Consider the following 22,546-nt stretch of genomic DNA (forward strand, 5'->3'; position numbering starts at 1 on the left):
TACATCTCTCCTTCATCTCTCCTCTTCCTCCTCTCCATCTCTCCTCTTCCTCCTTGTCCTCTCCACCTCTCCTTCATCTATACTCTTCCTACTCTTTATCTCTCCTCTTCCATGTCATCTCCATCTCTCCTTCATCTCTCCTCTTCCATCTCTCCTCTTCCTCCTCCTTGTCCTCTCCATCTCTCCTCTTCCTCCTCCTTGTCCTCTCCACCTCTCCTTCATCTATACTCTTCCTACTCTTTATCTCTCTTCTTCCATGTCCTCTCCATCTCTCCTTCATCTCTCCTCTTCATCTCTCCTCTTCCTCCTCCTTGTCCTCTCCATCTCTCCTCTTCCTCCTTGTTCTCTACATCTCTCCTTCATCTCTCCTCTTCCTCCTCTCTATCTCTCCTCTTCCTCCTTGTCCTCTCCACCTCTCCTTCATCTATACTCTTCCTACTCTTTATCTCTCCTCTTCCATGTCATCTCCATCTCTCCTTCATCTCTCCTCTTCCTCCTCTCTATCTCTCCTCTTCCTCCTCCTTGTCCTCTCCATCTCTCCTTCATCTATACTCTTCCTCGTCTCCACCTCGTCTCTTCACCCTGACTTATGATGACAGCTGTAAAGGGATGATTCATCTCCATGCCCTAGCAACCTGTCCACCCCGGCCGGCTCACACCGGTTTACATGTATTAATGTGGTCCACTGAGGAGCAGACCTGTCCGGTTTGTTCTGAAGAACCTTTAGAATCAGGAAGCTTTGAAGGTCAGTGAGATGAACCAGGTAACTAGGTAGGTCAGTGAGAGGAACCAGGTAACTAGGTAGGTCAGTGAGAGGAACCAGGTAACTAGGTAGGTCAGTGAGGGGAACCAGGTAACTAGGTAGGTCAGTGAGAGGAACCAGGTAACTAGGTAGGTCAGTGAAAAGGGTTCATCATGGACACCATTGCCCACTTTAAAAGTCTCCTGTTCACTCTGGCACCTGGCTGGAGAGGAGAGGAGAGGAGAGGTGAGGAGAGGAGAGGAGATGAGGGGGAGGAGGAGAGAAGGGAGGAGAGGAGGAGAGGAGTTTAGGAGAGGAGATGAGAGGGGGAGGAGGAGAGAAGGGAGGAGAGGAGGAAGGAGAGGAGGGGAGGTGAGGAGGAGAGGAGGGAGGGAGGAGAGGAAACGGGGGAGGGAGGGAGGAGAGGAGGAAGGAGAGGAGGGGAGGTGAGGAGGGAGGAGAGGAGAGGAGAGGAGATGAGGGGGAGGAGGAGAGAAGGGAGGAGAGGAGGAGAGGAGTTTAGGAGAGGAGATGAGAGGGGGAGGAGGAGAGAAGGGAGGAGAAGAGGAAGGAGAGGAGGGGAGGTGAGGAGGAGAGGAGGGGAGGGAGGAGAGGAAACGGGAGGGAGGGAGGGAGGAGAGGAGGAAGGAGAGGAGGGGAGGTGAGGAGGAGAGGAGAGGAGAGGAGACCAGAGGAGAGGAGAGGAGAGGAGACCAGAGGAGAGGAGAGGGGAGGGAGGAGAGGAGGAGAGGGAGGAGAGGAGAGGAGGGGGCAGAGGAGTGAAGGGGAGGGAGGGGAGGAGGGAGAGGAGAGGAGAGGAGAGGAAAGGAGAGGAGGGAGGGAGGAGAGGGAGGAGAGGAGGGAGGGAGGAGAGGAGGAGAGGGAGGAGAGGAGGGGGGAGAGGAGTGCAGGGGAGGGAGGAGAGGAGAGAGGAGAGGAGTGGGAGGGAGGAAGGAGAGGATGAGAGCAGGATGTAGACTAGCCCTGGCTGGTCGATTTGCAGACAACACCATGCTGTGATGTCCAGGGGTTCTAGGAGGGATATGATGTCACATTAGATGAACACATCTCTCTATGTTCTTGGGCAAAACAGTGATGTAACCTGGGGGTCATTGGGTGTGTCGGATCTTGTTCCGGGTCTTTCCCCATCAGACACCCTCGCCCAGCCCCAGGCTGTAGTGTGACTCAGCTTGATGTACCAGGACACCACCTGGACAGGACACTAGTCTATCTCCTGTTTCTGTAGTGAGACAGCTTGATGTTCCAGGACACCCCCTGGACAGGAAATCTTTACAGTCTTTGGTATGACTCGGGCCAAGGGTATGCTCCAAGGAAACGTGACAAATTATAAACCATTGCAAGTCCCATTCAGGTAAACAATCTTATTAAAAAAAAACAAAAAAACATCTTATAACATCTTAAAATAACATCTTATTTAATGAACCGTTATTTTACCAGGTAAGTTGACTGAGAAACACATTCTCATTTACAGCAACAACCTGAGGAATAGTTACAAGGGAGAGGAGGGATGATTAGACAACGACCTGAGGAATTGTTACAGGGTAGAGGAGGGGGGATGAATGAGCCAATTGCATGCTGGGGATGATTAGGTGACCGTGATGCTATGAGGTACAGCTTGGGCATTTAGTCAGGACACCAGGGTTAACACCCCTACTCATATGATAAGTACCATGGGCTCTTTAGTGACCACAGAGAGTCAGGACACCAGGGTTAACACCCCTACTCATATGATAAGTACCATGGGCTCTTTAGTGACCACAGAGAGTCAGGACACCAGGGTTAACACCCCTACTCATATGATAAGTACCATGGGCTCTTTAGTGACCACAGAGAGTCAGGCCACCAGGGTTAACACCCCTACTCATATGATAAGTACCATGGGCTCTTTAGTGACCACAGAGAGTCAGGACACCAGGGTTAACACCCCTACTCATATGATAAGTACCATGGGCTCTTTAGTGACCACAGAGAGTCAGGACACCAGGGTTAACACCCCTACTCATATGATAAGTACCATGGGCTCTTTAGTGACCACAGAGAGTCAGGACACCAGGGTTAACACCCCTACTCATATGATAAGTACCATGGGCTCTTTAGTGACCACAGAGAGTCAGGACACCAGGGTTAACACCCCTACTCATATGATAAGTACCATGGGCTCTTTAGTGACCACAGAGAGTCAGGACACCAGGGTTAACACCCCTACTCATATGATAAGTACCATGGGCTGTTTAGTGACCACAGAGAGTCAGGACACCAGGGTTAACACCCCTACTCATATGATAAGTACCATGGGCTCTTTAGTGACCACAGAGAGTCAGGACACCAGGGTTAACACCCCTACTCATATGATAAGTACCATGGGCTCTTTAGTGACCACAGAGAGTCAGGACACCAGGGTTAACACCCCTACTCATATGATAAGTACCATGGGCTCTTTAGTGACCACAGAGAGTCAGGACACCAGGGTTAACACCCCTACTCATATGATAAGTACCATGGGCTCTTTAGTGACCACAGAGAGTCAGGCCACCAGGGTTAACACCCCTACTCATATGATAAGTACCATGGGCTCTTTAGTGACCACAGAGAGTCAGGACACCCGTTTAACGTCCCAGCCGAAAGACGGCACCCTACACAGGGCAGCATCTGGTCTCCCATCCAGGGACCGACTAGGACCAACCCTGCTTAGCTTCAGAAGCAAGCCAGCAGCATCTGGTCTCCCATCCAGGGACCGACCAGGACCAACCCTGCTTAGCTTCAGAAGCAAGCCAGCAGTGGGATGCAGGGTGGTAATAGAGCTCATTGTGTTTATTCAGAATGAACTGATTAAGATCATAAACACAATGAGCTCTATTAAACAGAGCCTTTGAGTTGGCTGACTGACTGTCTGACTGACTGACTGACTGACTGATTAGCTGACTGGCTGGCTGACTGATTAGCTGACTGACTGACTGACTGACTGACTGACTGACTGACTGACTGACTGACTGACTGACTGACTGATTAGCTGACTGGCTGGCTGACTGATTAGCTGACTGACTGGCTGACTGATTAGCTGACTGGCTGGCTGACTGATTAGCTGACTGACTGGCTGACTGACTGACTAGCTGACTGACTGGCTGGCTGATTGACTGATTAGCTGACTGGCTGACTGACTGACTGACTGACTGACTGACTGACTGATTAGCTGACTGGCTGGCTGACTGATTAGCTGACTGACTGGCTGACTGATTAGCTGACTGGCTGGCTGACTGTCTGACTGTCTGACTGTCTGACTGACTGACTGACTGACTGACTGACTGACTGACTGACTGACTGATTAGCTGACTGGCTGGCTGACTGATTAGCTGACTGACTGGCTGACTGATTAGCTGACTGGCTCGCTGACTGATTAGCTGACTGACTGGCTGACTGACTGACTAGCTGACTGACTGGCTGGCTGATTGACTGATTAGCTGACTGGCTGACTGACTGACTGACTGACTGACTGACTGTCTGACTGACTGGCTGACTGACTGTCTGACTGTCTGTCTGACTGACTGGCTGATTGACTGATTAGCTGACTGGCTGAATTACTGACTGGCTGGCTGACTGACTGACTGACTGATTAGCTGAGTGGCTGACGGATTAGCTGACTGGCTGGCTGGCTGACTGGCTGGCTGGCTGGCTGACTGGCTGACTGATTAGCTGACTGGCTGACTGATTAGCTGACTGGCTGTCTGACTGACTGGCTGGCTGGCTGATTAGCTGACTGGCTGACTGATTAGCTGACTAGCTGGCTGACTGATTAGCTGACTGGCTGACTGACTGGCTAACTGGCTGGCTGACTGATTAGCTGACTGGCTGACTGACTGGCTGGCTGGCTGGCTGGCTGGCTGGCTGGCTGGCTGGCTGGCTGGCTGCCTGGCTGGCTGGCTGACTGGCTGACTGGCTGACTGACTGGCTGACTGGCAATGTGGGCATGGTAGGCAGAGTATGTGCGGGGGGAGGCTTACTACCCCCACTCTCATCCCCTCCCTCCACCCCCAGCCTGCTAGATCATCAGAGGAGACCCCCCCCACTCCACTATTCCCCAGGGGCTCCCCAGTCTGTGTCCTCCCTAACCTCCCTACCCTTCCCTTAGTTCCCCCCAGATCTCTCTGGTTATCACAGTCCATACCCTCAGCCCCCATCTCCCACAGGCAGGGAGAGATACATGGCAGTTATCTCAGAGGCTGAGAGCATCGCTACAATGCTGGGGAGTACAAGGCTAAGAACAAAGGAGAATTGTTATAATATTCATGATATGGTCATTAGGGATTGTGACGGTCATGAATGTTAGATGACTGCATGTGCTGCTGCTGCAGGAAGGGGAGACTCGTTTGCTACAACACCTTGCTTGTTTTTCAGCGAGGAGCAACGCAGTTTAATCACGCTGTCAACAGTTCACGTTACCGCGGAAACGGACTCAAAACGCCATGCTTGTTTCCCCGTCAGCTGCCCACTTACATGATGATACGTGATAATGTCACAACCCTAATGTTCATATCTAATATACACCGAGTGGACAAAACATTAGGAACACCATCCTACTATTGAGTTCCACAGGGATGCATGGTCGATGTTGACTCCAATGCATCCCACAGTTGTGTCAAGTTGGCTGGATGTCCTTTGGGGTGGTAGATCACTCTACATACACACAGGAAACTGTTGTGGGTATTAAAAACAGCAGCATTGCAGTTATTGACACACTCAAACAGGCCCCAACTACCAGAACCCGTTCAACATCCCTTAAATATGTAGTCTTGTCCGTTCACCCTCTGAATGGCCCACATACACAATCCACGTCTCAATTGTCTCAAGGCTTAAAAATCCTTCTTTAACCTGACTCCTCCCCTTCATCTTTAACCTGACTCCTCCCCTTCATCTTTAACCTGACTCCTCCCCTTCATCTTTAACCTGACTCCTCCCCTTCATCTTTAACCTGACTCCTCCCCTTCACCTTTAACCTGACTCCTCCCCTTCATCTTTAACCTGACCCCTCCCCTTCATCTTTAACCTGACTCCTCCCCTTCATCTTTAACCTGACTCCTCCCCTTCATCTTTAACCTGACTCCTCCCCTTCATCTACACTGATTTGAAGTGGATTTAACAAGAGACATCAATAAGGGATCATAGCCTGGTCAGTCTATGTCATGGAAAGAGCAGGTGTTCCTAATGTTTTGTCCACTCAGTGTAATGTGGACGTGTGGTATCAGTGGTTATTTGTCGGGAAGCAGTGGTTTTAGCGAAACCAAAAAGTAAGCAATAATGAGTGATTGCTAGAAAACAGTACATTACTATCATTACATCATTTTTGATTTGGTATCTTTCTGCAATCCCTGACATCAGGGTAGTAATGAGTTTGATTTTAATGTGTGATTTATCCCTGCCTCCAGACCACCTCGTTCTTAATCACTCTGGACCCTAATCTACTGGTTCTGGACCCTAATATACTGGTTCGGGACCCTAATCTACTGGTGGGTGTCAATGATGCTAAAGGACCATAATCCACTGGTTCTGGACCCTAATCTACTGGTTCTGGACTCTAATCTACTGGTTTTGGACCCTAATCTACTGGTGTGTGTCAATGATGCTCAAGGACTCTAATCTACTGGTTCTGGACCCTAATCTACTGCTGGGTGTCAATGATGCTCAAGGACCATAATCCACTGGTTCTGAACCCTAATCTACTGGTTCTGGACTCTAATCCACTGGTTTTGGACCCTAATCTACTGGTGGGTGTCAATGATGCTCAAGGACTCTAATCTACTGGTTCTGGACCATAATCTACTGGTTCTGGACCCTAATCTACTGGTTCTGGGCCCTAATCTACTGGTTCTGGACCCTAATCTACTGGTTCTGGACCCTAATCTACTGGTTCTGGACCCTAATCTACTGGTTCTGGACCCTAATCTACTGGTTCTGGGCCCTAATCTACTGGTTCTGGACCCTAATCTACTGGTTCTGGGCCCTAATCTACTGGTTCTGGAACCTGATCTAGGGTCGACCACTTTGTTCTTAATCACTCTGTGCCCTTATCTACAGGTTCTGGACCCTAATCTACTGGTTCTGGACCCTAATCTACAGGTTCTGGACCCTAATCTACAGGTTCTGGACCCTAATCTACTGCTGGGTGTCAATGAGGCTCAATGACCATAATCTACTGGTTCTGGACCCTAATCTACTGGTGGGTGTCAATGATGCTCAAGGACCCTAATCTACTGGTTCTGGACCCTAATCTACTGGTTCTGGACTCTAATCTACTGGTTCTGGACCCTAATCTACTGGTTCTGGACCCTAATCTACTGGTTCTGGACCCTAATCTACTGGTTCTGGACCCTAATCTACTGGTGGGTGTCAATGATGCTCAAGGACCCTAATCTACTGGTTCTGGACCCTAATCTACTGGTTCTGGACTCTAATCTACTGGTTCTGGACCCTAATCTACTGGTTCTGGACCCTAATCTACTGGTTCTGGACCCTAATCTACTGGTTCTGGACCCTAATCTACTGGTTCTGGACCCTAATCTACTGCTGGTTGTTAATGTCTCTCTCTGCGTCTCTCTCTCTCTCTCTGTCTCTCTATTATAAAACCCCTCTGTGTGTGTGTGTGTGTGTGTGTGCGTGCGAGTGTGTGCGCGCATGCGGGCATGTATATATGTGTGTGCGAGTGTGTGTGTGTGTGCGTATGTATGTGTGTGTTTGTGTGAGAGAGTCTGCGTGCATAAGTGTATGAATGCCAAGTAAAATATCAATATAAACAGGGACATATTCTCTTCCTAAGGAGGAGACATGTTGAAGCCAGGGAGACTGATACTGAAGGTACAGGAGGAGACATGTTGAAGCCAGGCAGACTGATACTGAAGGTACAGGAGGAGACATGTTGAAGCCAGGCAGACTGATACTGAAGGTACAGGAGGAGACATGTTGAAGCCAGGCAGACTGATACTGAAGGTACAGGAGGAGACATGTTGAAGCCAGGGAGACTGATACTGAAGGTACAGGAGGAGACATGTTGAAGCCAGGGAGACTGATACTGAAGGTACAGGAGGAGACATGTTGAAGCCAGGCAGACTGATACTGAAGGTACAGGAGGAGACATGTTGAAGCCAGGGAGACTGATACTGAAGGTCGAGGAGGAGACATGTTGAAGCCAGGGATAATGGGGGGAAAATATCCTCTGTAGTTTAGCTTCCAGTCGTGAGAGTCACTCGGGTAATATTAGACAGGGGTAAAAAAAAAAAGACCTTAGAAATCGAACGCCTTACACAAGACCCAATGAAACAAAGGACGTCTATGTGGTTTTAGCTTGTTACCGTGGCGATGCCCAACGGGAAATGGAACGACACACATTATTACATTTGTTACATGGATGACAACATGTACCCCTGCCCCACCACCAATCACAGATGACTAATGTCATTTCAGCTCAAGAGGCCATTGGTTGGCCTGTTCTGTTTCAACACCAACAGTACAGGACCAAAAACATTATGTTGCAGGAGCCTTCCAAAATCTCCACGTTCCAATATGTTCCCTAAACCGTTTACAAAACAAGACAGGATGTGCCATCACAGACTGAAGGTCCTACACTACTGGATGAACCACAGCAGAAAGAGGATTGGAGGAGGAGGGTCCTACACTACTGGATGAACCACAGCAGAAAGAGGATTGGAGGAGGAGGGTCCTACACTACTGGATGAACCACAGCAGAAAGAGGATTGGAGGAGGAGGGTCCTACACTACTGGATGAACCACAGCAGAAAGAGGATTGGAGGAGGAGGGTCCTACACTACTGGATGAACCACAGCAGAAAGAGGATTGGAGGAGGAGGGTCCTACACTACTGGATGAACCACAGCAGAAAGAGGATTGGAGGAGGAGGGTCCTACACTACTGGATGAACCACAGCAGAAAGAGGATTGGAGGAGGAGGGTCCTACACTACTGGATGAACCACAGCAGAAAGAGGATTGGAGGAGGAGGGTCCTACACTACTGGATGAACCACAGCAGAAAGAGGATTGGAGGAGGAGGGTCCTACACTACTGGATGAACCACAGCAGAAAGAGGATTGGAGGAGGAGGGTCCTACACTACTGGATGAACCACAGCAGACAGAGGATTGGAGGACGAGGGTCCTACACTACTGGAAGAACCACAGCAGAAAGAGGATTGGAGGAGGAGGGTCCTACACTACTGGATGAACCACAGCAGAAAGAGGATTGGAGGAGGAGGGTCCTACACTACTGGATGAACCACAGCAGAAAGAGGATTGGAGGACGAGGGTCCTACACTACTGGAAGAACCACAGCAGAAAGAGGATTGGAGGAGGAGGGTCCTACACTACTGGAAGAACCACAGCAGAAAGAGGATTGGAGGAGGAGGATCCTACACTACTTACTGAGAGATTATCCCCTGTAGAGAAACCACACAATGGAAACAACTGGACTGCTGAACTCAATATCTGGAGAAAAACCTTCAGCATATTATAACGGTAGTGTTGCTTTACCCAATATGCTCTCTGTTCAACAGAACATTCTCACAGAATACCAGGAACTATATTGTTTCACAACAGCAGTCATTATTATTCACACTGAATCAACCATCTACCACGAGGTCATACTGCCTTATTGACTAGCTCTTCTTGATCAGGGGAAGTAGAGGTCATACTGCCTTATTGACTAGCTCTTCTTGATCAGGGGAAGTAGAGGTCATACTGCCTTATTGACTAGCTCTTCTTGATCAGGGAAGAGAGGTCATACTCAGGGCCATATTGACTAGCTAACTTCTTGGTCAGTGCAATACTTTTGACCAGGGCCCTCTATCCATCCCTCCCCTCCCTGCTAACCCTCCCCTCCTCTCTCCTCCACCCCTCCCTCTCTCCCTATTCCCTCCAGCTCCCTTCTGATCACGGGAAGCCCCTCCCTCTCTCCCTCCAGAGGTCCTCTCTCCCTCCACCCCATTCCCTCCAGCCCCTCTTCTTGATCAGGGCAAGGAGAGGTCATACTGCCATATTGACTAGCTCTTCTTGATCAGTGGGAAGGAGTCAGTCTGCATAGAGACAGTGTGTGTAGGACCCTGTAGTCTGCTAGAGCTCTAGGACCCTTGATCAGTCTGCATAGGAAGTGTGTGAGGACCCCTGCCAGTCTGCATATTGACTAGCCCTGTCCATCTGCATAGAGACAGTGGAAGGACCCCTATCAGTCTGCATAGAGAGCTCAGTGATCAGGGGAAGGACCCCTGTCAGTCTGCATAGAGACTAGGACCCTGTCAGTTGCATAGAGACAGTGTGTAGGACCCTGTCAGTCTGCATAGAGACAGTGTGTGTAGGACTCCTTCAGTCTGATAGAGACAGTGTGTAGGACCCCTGTCAGTCTGCATAGAGACAGTGTGTAGGACCCTGTCAGTCTGCCTGTAGGACCCTGTCAGTCTGCATAGAGACAGTGTGTAGGACCCCTCAGTCTCCCTAGAGACAGTGTGTGTAGGACCCCTGTCAGTCTGCATAGAGACAGTGTGTAGGACCCTGTCAGTCTGCATAGAGACAGTGTGTAGGACCCCCTCTGCCAGTGTGTGTAGGACCCCTGTCAGTCTGCATAGAGACAGTCTCTAGGACCCTGTCAGTCTGCATAGAGACAGTGTGTGTAGAACTCCTGTCAGTCTGCATAGAGACAGTGTGTGTAGGACTCCTGTCAGTCTGCATAGAGACAGTGTGTAGGACCCATGTCAGTCTGCATAGAGACAGTAAGTAGGACCCTGTCAGTCTGCATAGAGACAGTGTGTAGGACCCTGTCAGTCTGCATAGAGACAGTGTGTAGGACCCTGTCAGTCTGCATAGAGACAGTGTGTGTAGGACCCTGTCAGTCTGCATAGAGACAGTGTGTGTAGGACCCTGTCAGTCTGCATAGAGACAGTATGTAGGACAATGTCAGTCTGCATAGAGACAGTGTGTAGGACCCTGTCAGTCTGCATAGAGACAGTGTGTGTAGGACCCCTGTCAGTCTGCATAGAGACAGTGTGTGTAGGACCCTGTCAGTCTGCATAGAGACAGTGTGTTTAGGACCCTGTCAGTCTGCATAGAGACAGTGTGTTTAGGACCCTGTCAGTCTGCATAGAGACAGTGTGTGTAGGACCCTGTCAGTCTGCATAGAGACAGTGTGTGTAGGACCCCTGTCAGTCTGCATAGAATGTGGTATTGTTTTAAGGACAGAAGCTGTTTATCAGTGGTATTGTTTTAAGGACAGAAGCTGTTTATCAGTGGTATTGTTTTAAGGACAGAAGCTGTCAGTCTGTTTATCAGTGGTATTGTTTTGAGAAGATGTTCTGAAGCTGTTTATCAGTGGTATTGTTTTAAGGACAGAAGCTGTTTATCAGTGGTATTGTTTTAAGGACAGAAGCTGTTCTGTCAGCTGTTTATCAGTGGTATTGTTTTGAGGACTGAAGCTGTTCTGTCAGCTGTTTATCAGTGGTATTGTTTTAAGGACAGAAGCTGTTCTGTCAGCTGTTTATCAGTGGTATTGTTTTGAGGACAGAAGCTGTTTATCAGTGGTATTGTTTTGAGGACAGAAGCTGTTTATCAGTGGTATTGTTTTGAGGACAGAAGCTGTTTATCAGTGGTATTGTTTTGAGGACAGAAGCTGTTTATCAGTGGTATTGTTTTAAGGACAGAAGCTGTTTATCAGTGGTATTGTTTTAAGGACAGAAGCTGTTCTGAAGCTGTTTATCAGTGGTATTGTTTTAAGGACAGAAGCTGTTCTGTCAGCTGTTTATCAGTGGTATTGTTTTAAGGACAGAAGCTGTTTATCAGTGGTATTGTTTTAAGGACAGAAGCTGTTCTTCATTCCAGCCACAGTGGACTGTATCATTTGTAGAAAAATAACTTCTAGACACTTACATGTATGTGTCTTCTTCGCTGCTGCCGACCCTGAGAGAAACAGGAAGAGACCAGCCGTTAGATAATCACTCAATGACATCCACTCTGTGTTTCTGCTCCAGACCACTTTAATACGGGAAGGGAACGACTGAGGGGAGAGAGGAGTCTGTCTGGCTGTTTGACTCCTCTCCAAAAGGCCTCTAGGATCCCAACTCAACCTGAGAGGAGAGAGGAGTCTGTCTGTCCGTTTGACCCCTCTCCAAAAGGTCTCTAGGATCCCAACCCAACTCAACCTGAGGGGGAGAGGAGTCTGTCTGTCTGTCTGTTTGACCCCTCTCCAAAAGGTCTCTAGGATCCCAACCCAACTCAACCTGAGGGGAGAGAGGAGTCTGTCTGTCTGTCTGTTTGACCCCTCTCCAAAAGGCCTCTAGGATCCCAACCCAACTCAACCTGAGGGGAGAGAGGAGTCTGTCTGTCTGTTTGACCCCTCTCCAAAAGGCCTCTAGGATCCCAACCCAACTCAACCTGAGGGGAGAGAGGAGTCTGTCTGTCTGTTTGACCCCTCTCCAAAAGGTCTCTAGGATCCCAACCCAACTCAACCTGAGGGGAGAGAGGAGTCTGTCTGTCTGTTTGACCCCTCTCCAAAAGGCCTCTAGGATCCCAACCCAACTCAACCTGAGGGGAGAGAGGAGTCTGTCTGTCTGTTTGACCCCTCTCCAAAAGGCCTCTAGGATCCCAACTCAACCTGAGGACAGAGAGGAGTCTGTCTGTCTGTCTGTTTGACCCCTCTCCAAAAGGTCTCTAGGATCCCAACCCAACTCAACCTGAGGGGAGAGAGGAGTCTGTCTGTCTGTTTGACCCCTCTCCAAAAGGCCTCTAGGATCCCAACCCAACTCAACCTGAGGGGAGAGAGGAGTCTGTCTGTCTGTTTGACCCCTCTCCAAAAGGTCTCTAGGATCCCAACCCAACTCAACCTGAGGGGAGAGAGGAGTCTGTCTGTCTGTTTGACCCCTCTCCAAAAGGTCTCTAGGATCCCAACCCAACTCAACCTGAGGGGAGAGAGGAGTCTGTCTGTCTGTTTGACCCCTCTCCAAAAGGCCTCTAGGATCCCAACCCAACTCAACCTGAGGGGAGAGAGGAGTCTGTCTGTCTGTTTGACCCCTCTCCAAAAGGTCTCTAGGATCCCAACCCAACTCAACCTGAGGGGAGAGAGGAGTCTGTCTGTCTGTTTGACCCCTCTCCAAAAGGTCTCTAGGATCCCAACCCAACTCAACCTGAGGGGAGAGAGGAGTCTGTCTGTCTGTTTGACCCCTCTCCAAAAGGTCTCTAGGATCCCAACCCAACTCAACCTGAGGGGAGAGAGGAGTCTGTCTGTCTGTTTGACTCCTCTCCAAAAGGTCTCTAGGATCCCAACCCAACTCAACCTGAGGATTAAGTATGTCTGTCTGTTTGACCCCTCTCCAAAGGCCTCTAGGATCCCAACTGACTCAACCTGAGGGGAGAAGTCTGTCTGTCCGTTTGACCCCTCTCCAAAAAGGCCTCTAGGATCCCAACTCAACCTGAGGGGAGAGAGGAGTCTGTCCGTCTGTTTGACCCCTCTCCAAAGGTCTCTAGGATCCCAACCCAACTCAACCTGTGGGAGAGAGGAGTCTGTCTGTCTGTTTGACTCCTCTCCAAAAGGTCTCTAGGATCCCAACCCAACTCAACCTGAGGGGGAGAGAGGAGTCTGTCTGTCTGTTTGACTCCTGTCCAAAGGTCTGTGATCCCAACCCAACTCAACCTGAGGGGAGAGAGGAGTCTGTCTGTCCGTTTGACTCCTGTCCAAAAGGTCTCCCCATCTCAACCTGAGGGGAGAGAGGAGTCTGTCTGTCTGTTTGATCTCCTGTCTAGGATCCCCCTGACTCAACCTGAGGGGACAGTCTGTCTGTCCGTTTGACTCCTGTCCAAAAGGTCTCTTCCCAACCCAACTCAACCTGAGGGGAGAGAGGAGTCTGTCCCTGTTTGACCCCTCTCCAAAAGGCCTCTAGGATCCCACCTCTCTTCCATTCTGTCTGTCCCTGACCTCTCCAAAAGGTCCCAGGTCACCTCAACTCTTCCATTCTGTTTGACCCCTCTCCAAAAGGCCCTGATCCCTCCAACTCAACCCAGGAGTCTGTCTGTCTGTTTGACCCCTCTCCAAAGGTCTCTAGGATCCCATTCCTGTCTAACCCCTGACCTATGAGGACAGCAGAGACATGGCCTGAAGCCTTTAGGTCACCCCATCTCCCCTCTCTTCCATTCCTGTCTAACCCCTGACCTCTGTACCCAGGTATCCCCTCTCCTCCATTCCTGTGTAACCCCTGACCTCTGTACCCAGGTCTCCTCTTCTCCATTCCTGTCTTCCCCCTGACCTCTGTACACAGGTCTCATCTCCTATGGAGCCCACCACATTAACCTAGGTGCACTACTGGGCTGGTAAACAGTCTCTACTCTAGACTCTATACTACTGGGCTGGTAAACAGTCTCTACTCTAGACTCTATACTACTGGGCTGGTAAACAGTCTCTACTCTAGACTCTATACTACTGGGCTGGTAAACAGTCTCTACTCTAGACTCTATGCTACTGGGCTGGTAAACAGTCTCTACTCTAGACTCTATACTACTGGGCTGGTAAACAGTCTCTATTCTAGACTCTATACTACTGGGCTGGTAAACAGTCTCTCTCTAGACTCTATACTACTGGGCTGGTAAACAGTCTCTACTCTAGACTCTATACTACTGGGCTGGTAAACAGTCTCTACTCTAGACTCTATACTACTGGGCTGGTAATCAGTCTCTACTCTAGACTCTATACTACTGGGCTGGTAAACAGTCTCTCTAGACTCTATACTACTGGGCTGGTAAACAGTCTCTACTCTAGACTCTATACTACTGGGCTGGTAAACAGTCTCTACTCTAGACTCTATACTACTGGGCTGGTAAACAGTCTCTACTCTATACTACTGGGCTGGTAAACAGTCTCTCTCTACTCTATACTACTGGGCTGGTAAACAGTCTCTACTCTAGACTCTATACTACTGGGCTGGTAAACAGTCTCTACTAGACTATACTACTGGGCTGGTAAACAGTCTCTACTCTATACTACTGGGCTGGTAAACAGTCTCTACTCTAGACTCTATACTACTGGGCTGGTAAACAGTCTCTACTCTAGACTCTATACTACTGGGCTGGTTCCTTCTAGACTCTATACTACTGGGCTGGTAAACAGTCTCTCTGCACTAGTGGGCTGGCAAACAGTCTGGAGGAGAGTTGTGGCCTGTGGTTCTACTCAGGAACTGACTGGGCTGGTCAGCACCACTCTATTCAGACAACTAAACACTGGGCTGGTAAACAGTCTCTACTCTAGACTCTATACTACTGGGCTGGTAAAGAGTCTCTACTCATACTACTGGGCACACTAGTCTCACACTAGACTCTATACTACTGGGCTGGTAAACAGTCTCTACTCAGACTCTATACTACTGGGCTGGTAAACAGTCTCTACTCTAGACTCTATACTACTGGGCTGGTAAACAGTCTCTACTCTAGACTCTATACTACTGGGCTGGTAAAGAGTCTCTACTCTATACTACTGGGCTGGTAAACAGTCTCTACTCTATACTACTGGGCTGGTAAACAGTCTCTACTCTAGACTCTATACTACTGGGCTGGTAAACAGTCTCTACACAGACTCTATACTACTGGGCTGGTAAACAGTCTCTACACACTCTATACTACTGGGCTGGTAAACAGTCTCTACTCAGACTCTATACTACTGGGCTGGTAAACAGTCTCTCTAGACTCTATAGAGAAAATACTGGGCTGGTAAACAGTCTCTACTCTAGACTCACAGACTACTGGGCTGGTAAAACTAAACACATACTACTGGGCTGGTAAACAGACACACATACTACTGGGCTGGTAAACAGTCTCTACTCTAGACTCTATACTACTGGGCTGGTAAACAGTCTCTACTCTAGACTCTATACTACTGGGCTGGTAAACAGTCTCTAAAGACTCTATACTACTGGGCTGGTAAACAGTCTCTACTCTAGACTCTATACTACTGGGCTGGAAATCAGTCTCTACACAGACTCTATACTACTGGGCTGGTAAACACTCTACATTTAGACTCTATACTACTGGGCTGGTAAACAGTCTCAGAACTACTGGGCTGGTAAACAGTCTCATTCTAGAAACTGGGCTGGTAAACAGTCTCTACTCTAGAACTCTATACTACTGGGCTGGTAAACAGTCTCTATTCAGACTCTAAACTGGGCTGGTAAACATTCTCAGAAAACTGGGCTGGTAACAGTCTCATTCAGACTCTAAACTGGGCTAAACAGTCTCACTAGACTCTATACTACTGGGCTGGAAAACTAAACTACTGGTAACATTCTAGACTCTAAACTGGTAAACAGTCTCATCTAGACTCTAAACTGGGCTGGTAAACAGTCTCTACTTTAGAAAACTACTGGGCTGGTAAACACAGTCTCATTCTAGAAAACTACTGGGCTGGTAAACAGTCTCTACATTAGACTCTACACTACTGGGCTGGTAATAGTCTCTACCAAGACTCTATACTACTGGACTGGCCCAGTCTCTTTCAGACTCTATGACTACCTGGTAAAAGTCTCACTCTGACTCTGGGATACTGGGCTGGTAAACAGTCTTACTCAGGAACTCTATACTACTGGGCTGAAGAACCAGCTTTCTATTTACTACTGGGCTGAGTAAAAGTCTCTAAACTCAACTATGTAAAAAATCTCTCTAGACTCTTGACTGAGTTACAGTTCATATAAGGAAATCAGTCATTTGAAATAAAGTCTCACTCTAGGTACTACTGGAATGGTAATCAGTCTCACTCTAGACTCTATACTACTGGGCTGGTAAACAGTCTCTACTCTAGACTCTATACTACTGGGCTGGTAAACAGTCTCTACTCAGACTCTATCTACTGGGCTGGTAAACATTTTCTTCATACTATTGTTTCTCTACATTCTAGACTCTATACTACTATATATTTTTAGACTCTATACTTAACCAGGCAAGTCAGTTAAGACTCTATACTACTGGGCTGGTAGTTTTCTATACTACAGCCTGGGAACAGTCTCTACTCTAACTGCCTGTTCTACTGGGCTGGTAAACAGTCTCTAGGGACTCTATACTACTGGGCTGGTAAACAGTCTCTACTCTAGACTCTATACTACTGGGCTGGTAAACAGTCTCTACTCCTACTGGGCTGGTAAACAGTCTCTACTCTATACTACTGGGCTGGTAACCACTATCTACTGGGCTGGTAAACAGTCTCTACTCTAGACTCTATACTACTGGGCTGGTAAAGAGTCTCTACTCTATACTACTGGACTGGTAATCAGTCTCCCTCTAGACTCTAACTACTGGGTCTAAACAGTCTCTACTCTAGACTCTATACACTGGGCTCTAAACAGTCTCTACTCTAGACTCTATACTACTGGGCTGGTAAACAGTCTCTACTCTATACTACTGGGCTGGTAAACAGTCTACTCTATACTACTGGGCTGGTAAACAGTCTCTACTCTAACTACTGGACTGGTAATCAGTCTCTACTCTAGACTCTATACTACTGGGCTACCCTAAACAGTCTCTACTCTATACTACTGGGCTGGTAAACAGTCTCTACTCTAGACTCTAACTACTGGGCTGGTAAACAGTCTCTACTCTAGACTCTATACTACTGAACTGGTAAACAGTCTCACTAGACTCTATACTACTGGGCTGGTAAACAGTCTCTAACTCTATACTACTGGGCTGGTAATCAGTCTCTACTCAGACTCTATACTACTGGGCTGGTAAAGAGTCTCTACTCTATACTACTGGGCTGGTAAACAGTCTCTACTCTATACTACTGGGCTGGTAAACAGTCTCTACAGACTCTATACTACTGGGCTCTACACAGTGCACAGCATGGTGCTGGTTAACCGTATTTACAGGGTGGTTCCATTTAAACCCGATTCCCCACTAACAGTGAAGAGGCAAACATGGAGGAGGAAATAAGCTTGGTCCAGTGAATTGGAAGTTGTCCTGTGGTTCCCACAGGAATGAAGTCTTTCAGCACCACTCATATTCAGACAACTAAACTGTCCACACACACACATGTCATAAGGTGACACGCGCGCACACACACACACACACACACACACACACACACACAGAGAGAAAACTAAACACACACACACATAAACACACACACACAATGAAAACTAAATGGAACACACACACACACTATTTGTTTTTAAACAAACAAACACACACACAGACACACATAGAGAAAACTAAACACACACACACACACACACACACACACACACACACACACACACACACACACACACACACACACACACACTTTAAACAATACACTTAATATAATGTTTAGTGGGTTAACCCTAGGAACATTAACTCATCTCAGGAACATGGGTTAACTGTACTAGGAACAGTGGGTTACTGCATCTAGGAACAGTTTAACTGGTCTAGGAACAGTGGGTTAACTGGTCATCTCATATGTATAGGAACAGTGGGGTTACTGGTCTAGGAACAGTGGGTTAACTGGTCTAGGAACAGTGGGTTAACTGGTCTAGGAACAGTGGGGTTACTGCCTGTTCAGGGGCAGAATACAGATTTGTACCTTGTCAGCTCATTTGAACTTGCAACCTTCTGGTTTACTAGTCCAACGCTCTAACCACTAGGCTACGCTGCCGCCCCAATAACAGTGAAGACATCAAAACTATGAAATAACTACATATGGAATCATGTTTAACATATTTTTTTTTAAACAAATCAAAATATATTTGCACAGTTAATATACTAGCGACTTTAAACAATACTACTTAATATAATGTTTACATACACTACATTACTCATCTCATATGTATATACTGTACTCTATACCATCTACTGCATCTTGTTTACATACCCTACATTACTCATCTCATATGTATATACTGTACTCCATACCATCTACTGCATCTTGTTTACATACCCTACATTACTCATCTCATATGTATATACTGTACTCTATACCATCTACTGCATCTTGTTTACATACCCTACATTACTCATCTCATATGTATATACTGTACTCTATACCATCTACTGCATCTTGTTTACATACCCTACATTACTCATCTCATATGTATATACTGTACTCTATACCATCTACTGCATCTTGTTTACATACCCTACATTACTCATCTCATATGTATATACTGTACTCTATACCATCTACTGCATCTTGTTTACATACCCTACATTACTCATCTCATATGTATATACTGTACTCTATACCATCTACTGCATCTTGTTTACATACCCTACATTACTCATCTCATATGTATATACTGTACTCTATACCATCTACTGCATCTTGTTTACATACCCTACATTACTCATCTCATATGTATATACTGTACTCTATACCATCTACTGCATCTTGTTTACATACCCTACATTACTCATCTCATATGTATATACTGTACTCTATTACCATCTACTGCATCTTTCTTGCCGTTCTGTACCATCACTCATTCATATATTTCTATGTACATATTCTTATTCATTCCTTTACACTTGTGTGTAATAAGAAAGTTGTTGTGAAATTGTTAGATTACTTGTTAGATATTGCTGCATGGTCGGAACTAGAAGCACAAGCATTTCGCTACACTCGCATTAACATCTGCTAACCATGTGTATGTGACCAATAAAATTGGATTTGATGAAAAACAACTATTAGCGTCTGTATTAAAAGTAGCAATCAATTCATGTTAGCGTTGTGCTTGTGCAACTATACAGTAGTTCTATGTCTCACATTTAACCTGCAGCTCACTTGCAATTCAGCACCAATCTCCTTCAAACAAGCAGAGCTGATTTAAAGCGGAATTGAATTGATCCCTTTATGAGGGAAAAAGGAGGCATAAATTCGACCACATGTCAGCCATGTTTTAAGTGATGGAAACAGGGGCTGATGAGGCCTATTCAAACGCTAAGCCCCACTGGGGTATCCTTACCCAGGCATGTATGGGGGCGACTAAATAAATCAACACCGTCTAGTTTATTAATCAGTCCAGCTAAAGGAAGTTAACTCTCCACTCAGACCAGGGGCCCCATAGCCTCGGCTGCTCATTAAGGTTTACCAGTCTTCAACTAGTCTGGATTTGGAGACAGCAGTAGACTAAGATGAATTCATATCAGATTACCAATGTTTGAACATTGGGATTATATTTATAGATTATATTCTCTGGGGGGGAAAGAGAGTTATCATATTATACTGCTGTGAATTCTCATCACACTTCCAGTCTTTTGTTCCTCGATCTGACTGCATGAACAGAACAACTGCCTGGTTCAACACGGCACTGATAATGACTCCTCCCGTCTAGATGGCCTGGTTCAACACGGCACTGATAATGACTCCTCCCATCTAGATGGCCTGGTTCAACACGGCACTGATAATGACTCCTCCCATCTAGATGGCCTGATTCAACACGGCACTGATAATGACTCCTCCCGTCTAGATGGCCTGATTCAACACGGCACTGATAATGACTCCTCCCATCTAGATGGCCTGGTTCAACACGGCACTGATAATGACTCCTCCCATCTAGATGGCCTGGTTCAACACGGCACTGATAATGACTCCTCCCATCTAGATGGCCTGGTTCAACACGGCACTGATAATGACTCCTCCCGTCTAGATGGCCTGGTTCAACACGGCACTGATAATGACTCCTCCCATCTAGATGGCCTGGTTCAACACGGCACTGATAATGACTCCTCCCGTCTAGATGGCCTGGTTCAACACGGCACTGATAATGACTCCTCCCATCTAGATGGCCTGGTTCAACACGGCACTGATAATGACTCCTCCCGTCTAGATGGCCTGATTCAACACGGCACTGATAATGACTCCTCCCATCTAGATGGCCTGGTTCAACACGGCACTGATAATGACTCCTCCCGTCTAGATGGCCTGGTTCAACACGGCACTGATAGTGACTCCTCCCGTCTAGATGGCCTGGTTCAACACGGCACTGATAATGACTCCTCCCGTCTAGATGGCCTGGTTCAACACGGCACTGATAGTGACTCCTCCCGTCTAGATGGCCTGGTTCAACACGGCACTGATAATGACTCCTCCCGTCTAGATGGCCTGGTTCAACACGGCACTGATAATGACTCCTCCCATCTAGATGGCCTGGTTCAACACGGCACTGATAATGACTCCTCCCGTCTAGATGGCCTGGTTCAACACGGCACAGATAGTGACTCCTCCCGTCTAGATGGCCTGGTTCAACACGGCACTGATAATGACTCCTCCCATCTAGATGGCCTGGTTCAACACGGCACTGATAGTGACTCCTCCCGTCTAGATGGCCTGGTTCAACACGGCACTGATAATGACTCCTCCCATCTAGATGGCCTGGTTCAACACGGCACTGATAATGACTCCTCCCGTCTAGATGGCCTGGTTCAACACGGCACTGATAATGACTCCTCCCATCTAGATGGCCTGGTTCAACACGGCACTGATAATGACTCCTCCCGTCTAGATGGCCTGATTCAACACGGCACTGATAATGACTCCTCCCATCTAGATGGCCTGGTTCAACACGGCACTGATAATGACTCCTCCCGTCTAGATGGCCTGGTTCAACACGGCACTGATAGTGACTCCTCCCATCTAGATGGCCTGGTTCAACACGGCACTGATAATGACTCCTCCCATCTAGATGGCCTGGTTCAACACGGCACTGATAATGACTCCTCCCATCTAGATGGCCTGGTTCAACACGGCACTGATAATGACTCCTCTCATCTAGATGGCCTGGTTCAACACGGCACTGATAATGACTCCTCCCATCTAGATGGCCTGGTTCTACAGATAGTGACTCCTCACATCTAGATGGCCTGGTTCCACAGATAATGACTCCTCCCATCTAGATGGCCTGGTTCCACAGATAGTGACTCCTCCCATCTAGATGGCCTGGTTCCACAGATAGTGACTCCTCCCATCTAGATGGCCTCGTAACACAGATAATGACTCCTCCCATCTAGATGGCCTGGTTCCACAGATAGTGACTCCTCCCATCGAGATGGCCTGGTTCCACAGATAGTGACTCCTCCCATCTAGATGGCCTGGTTCTACAGATAATGACTCCTCCCATCTAGATGGCCTGGTTCCACAGATAATGACTCCTCCCATCTAGATGGCCTGGTAGATGGCCTCGTCCACAGATAATGACTCCTCCCATCTAGACTGACTCCTCCCATCTAGATGGCCTGGTTCCACAGATAATGACTCCTCCCATCGAGATGGCCTGGTTCCACAGATAGTGACTCCTCCCATCTAGATGGCCTGGTTCTACAGATAATGACTCCTCCCATCTAGATGGCCTGGTTCCACAGATAATGACTCCTCCCATCTAGATGGCCTGGTTCCACAGATAATGACTCCTCCCATCTAGATGGCCTGGTTCCACAGATAATGACTCCTCCCATCTAGATGGCCTGGTTCCACAGATAGTGACTCCTCCCATCTAGATGGCCTGGATAATGACTCCTCCCATCTAGATGGCCTAGTTCCACAGATAATGACTCCTCCCATCTAGATGGCCTGGTTCCACAGATAATGACTCCTCCCATCTAGATGGCCTGGTTCTACAGATAATGACTCCTCCCATCTAGATGGCCTGGTTCCACAGATAATGACTCCTCCCATCTAGATGGCCTGGTTCTACAGATAATGACTCCTCCCATCTAGATGGCCTGGTTTCACAGATAATGACTCCTCCCATCTAGATGGCCTGGTTCCACAGATAATGACTCCTCCCATCTAGATGG

At 47.8% G+C, this 22,546-nt stretch overlaps 1 protein-coding gene across 3 annotated transcripts in view; it reads right to left on the reverse strand.

Moving 5' to 3' along the window:
* Positions 1-22,546, reverse strand: part of LOC124035464 (nuclear receptor ROR-alpha A-like) — a 380,116-nt gene that overhangs the window by 181,468 nt on the left and 176,102 nt on the right. For 2 of the 3 annotated variants that reach the window (XM_046348918.1, XM_046348916.1), the window contains exon 2: positions 11,675-11,704. The exons of the other annotated variant lie outside the window; for it this stretch is intronic. In XM_046348918.1, coding sequence (XP_046204874.1) covers positions 11,675-11,704 — 30 coding nt within the window. The remainder of the gene's footprint in view (positions 1-11,674; positions 11,705-22,546) is intronic. 3 annotated transcript variants of the gene reach the window in all.

This window comes from Oncorhynchus gorbuscha, linkage group LG05 (assembly GCF_021184085.1).
Source record: "Oncorhynchus gorbuscha isolate QuinsamMale2020 ecotype Even-year linkage group LG05, OgorEven_v1.0, whole genome shotgun sequence".
Taxonomy (NCBI): Eukaryota; Metazoa; Chordata; class Actinopteri; order Salmoniformes; family Salmonidae; genus Oncorhynchus; species Oncorhynchus gorbuscha.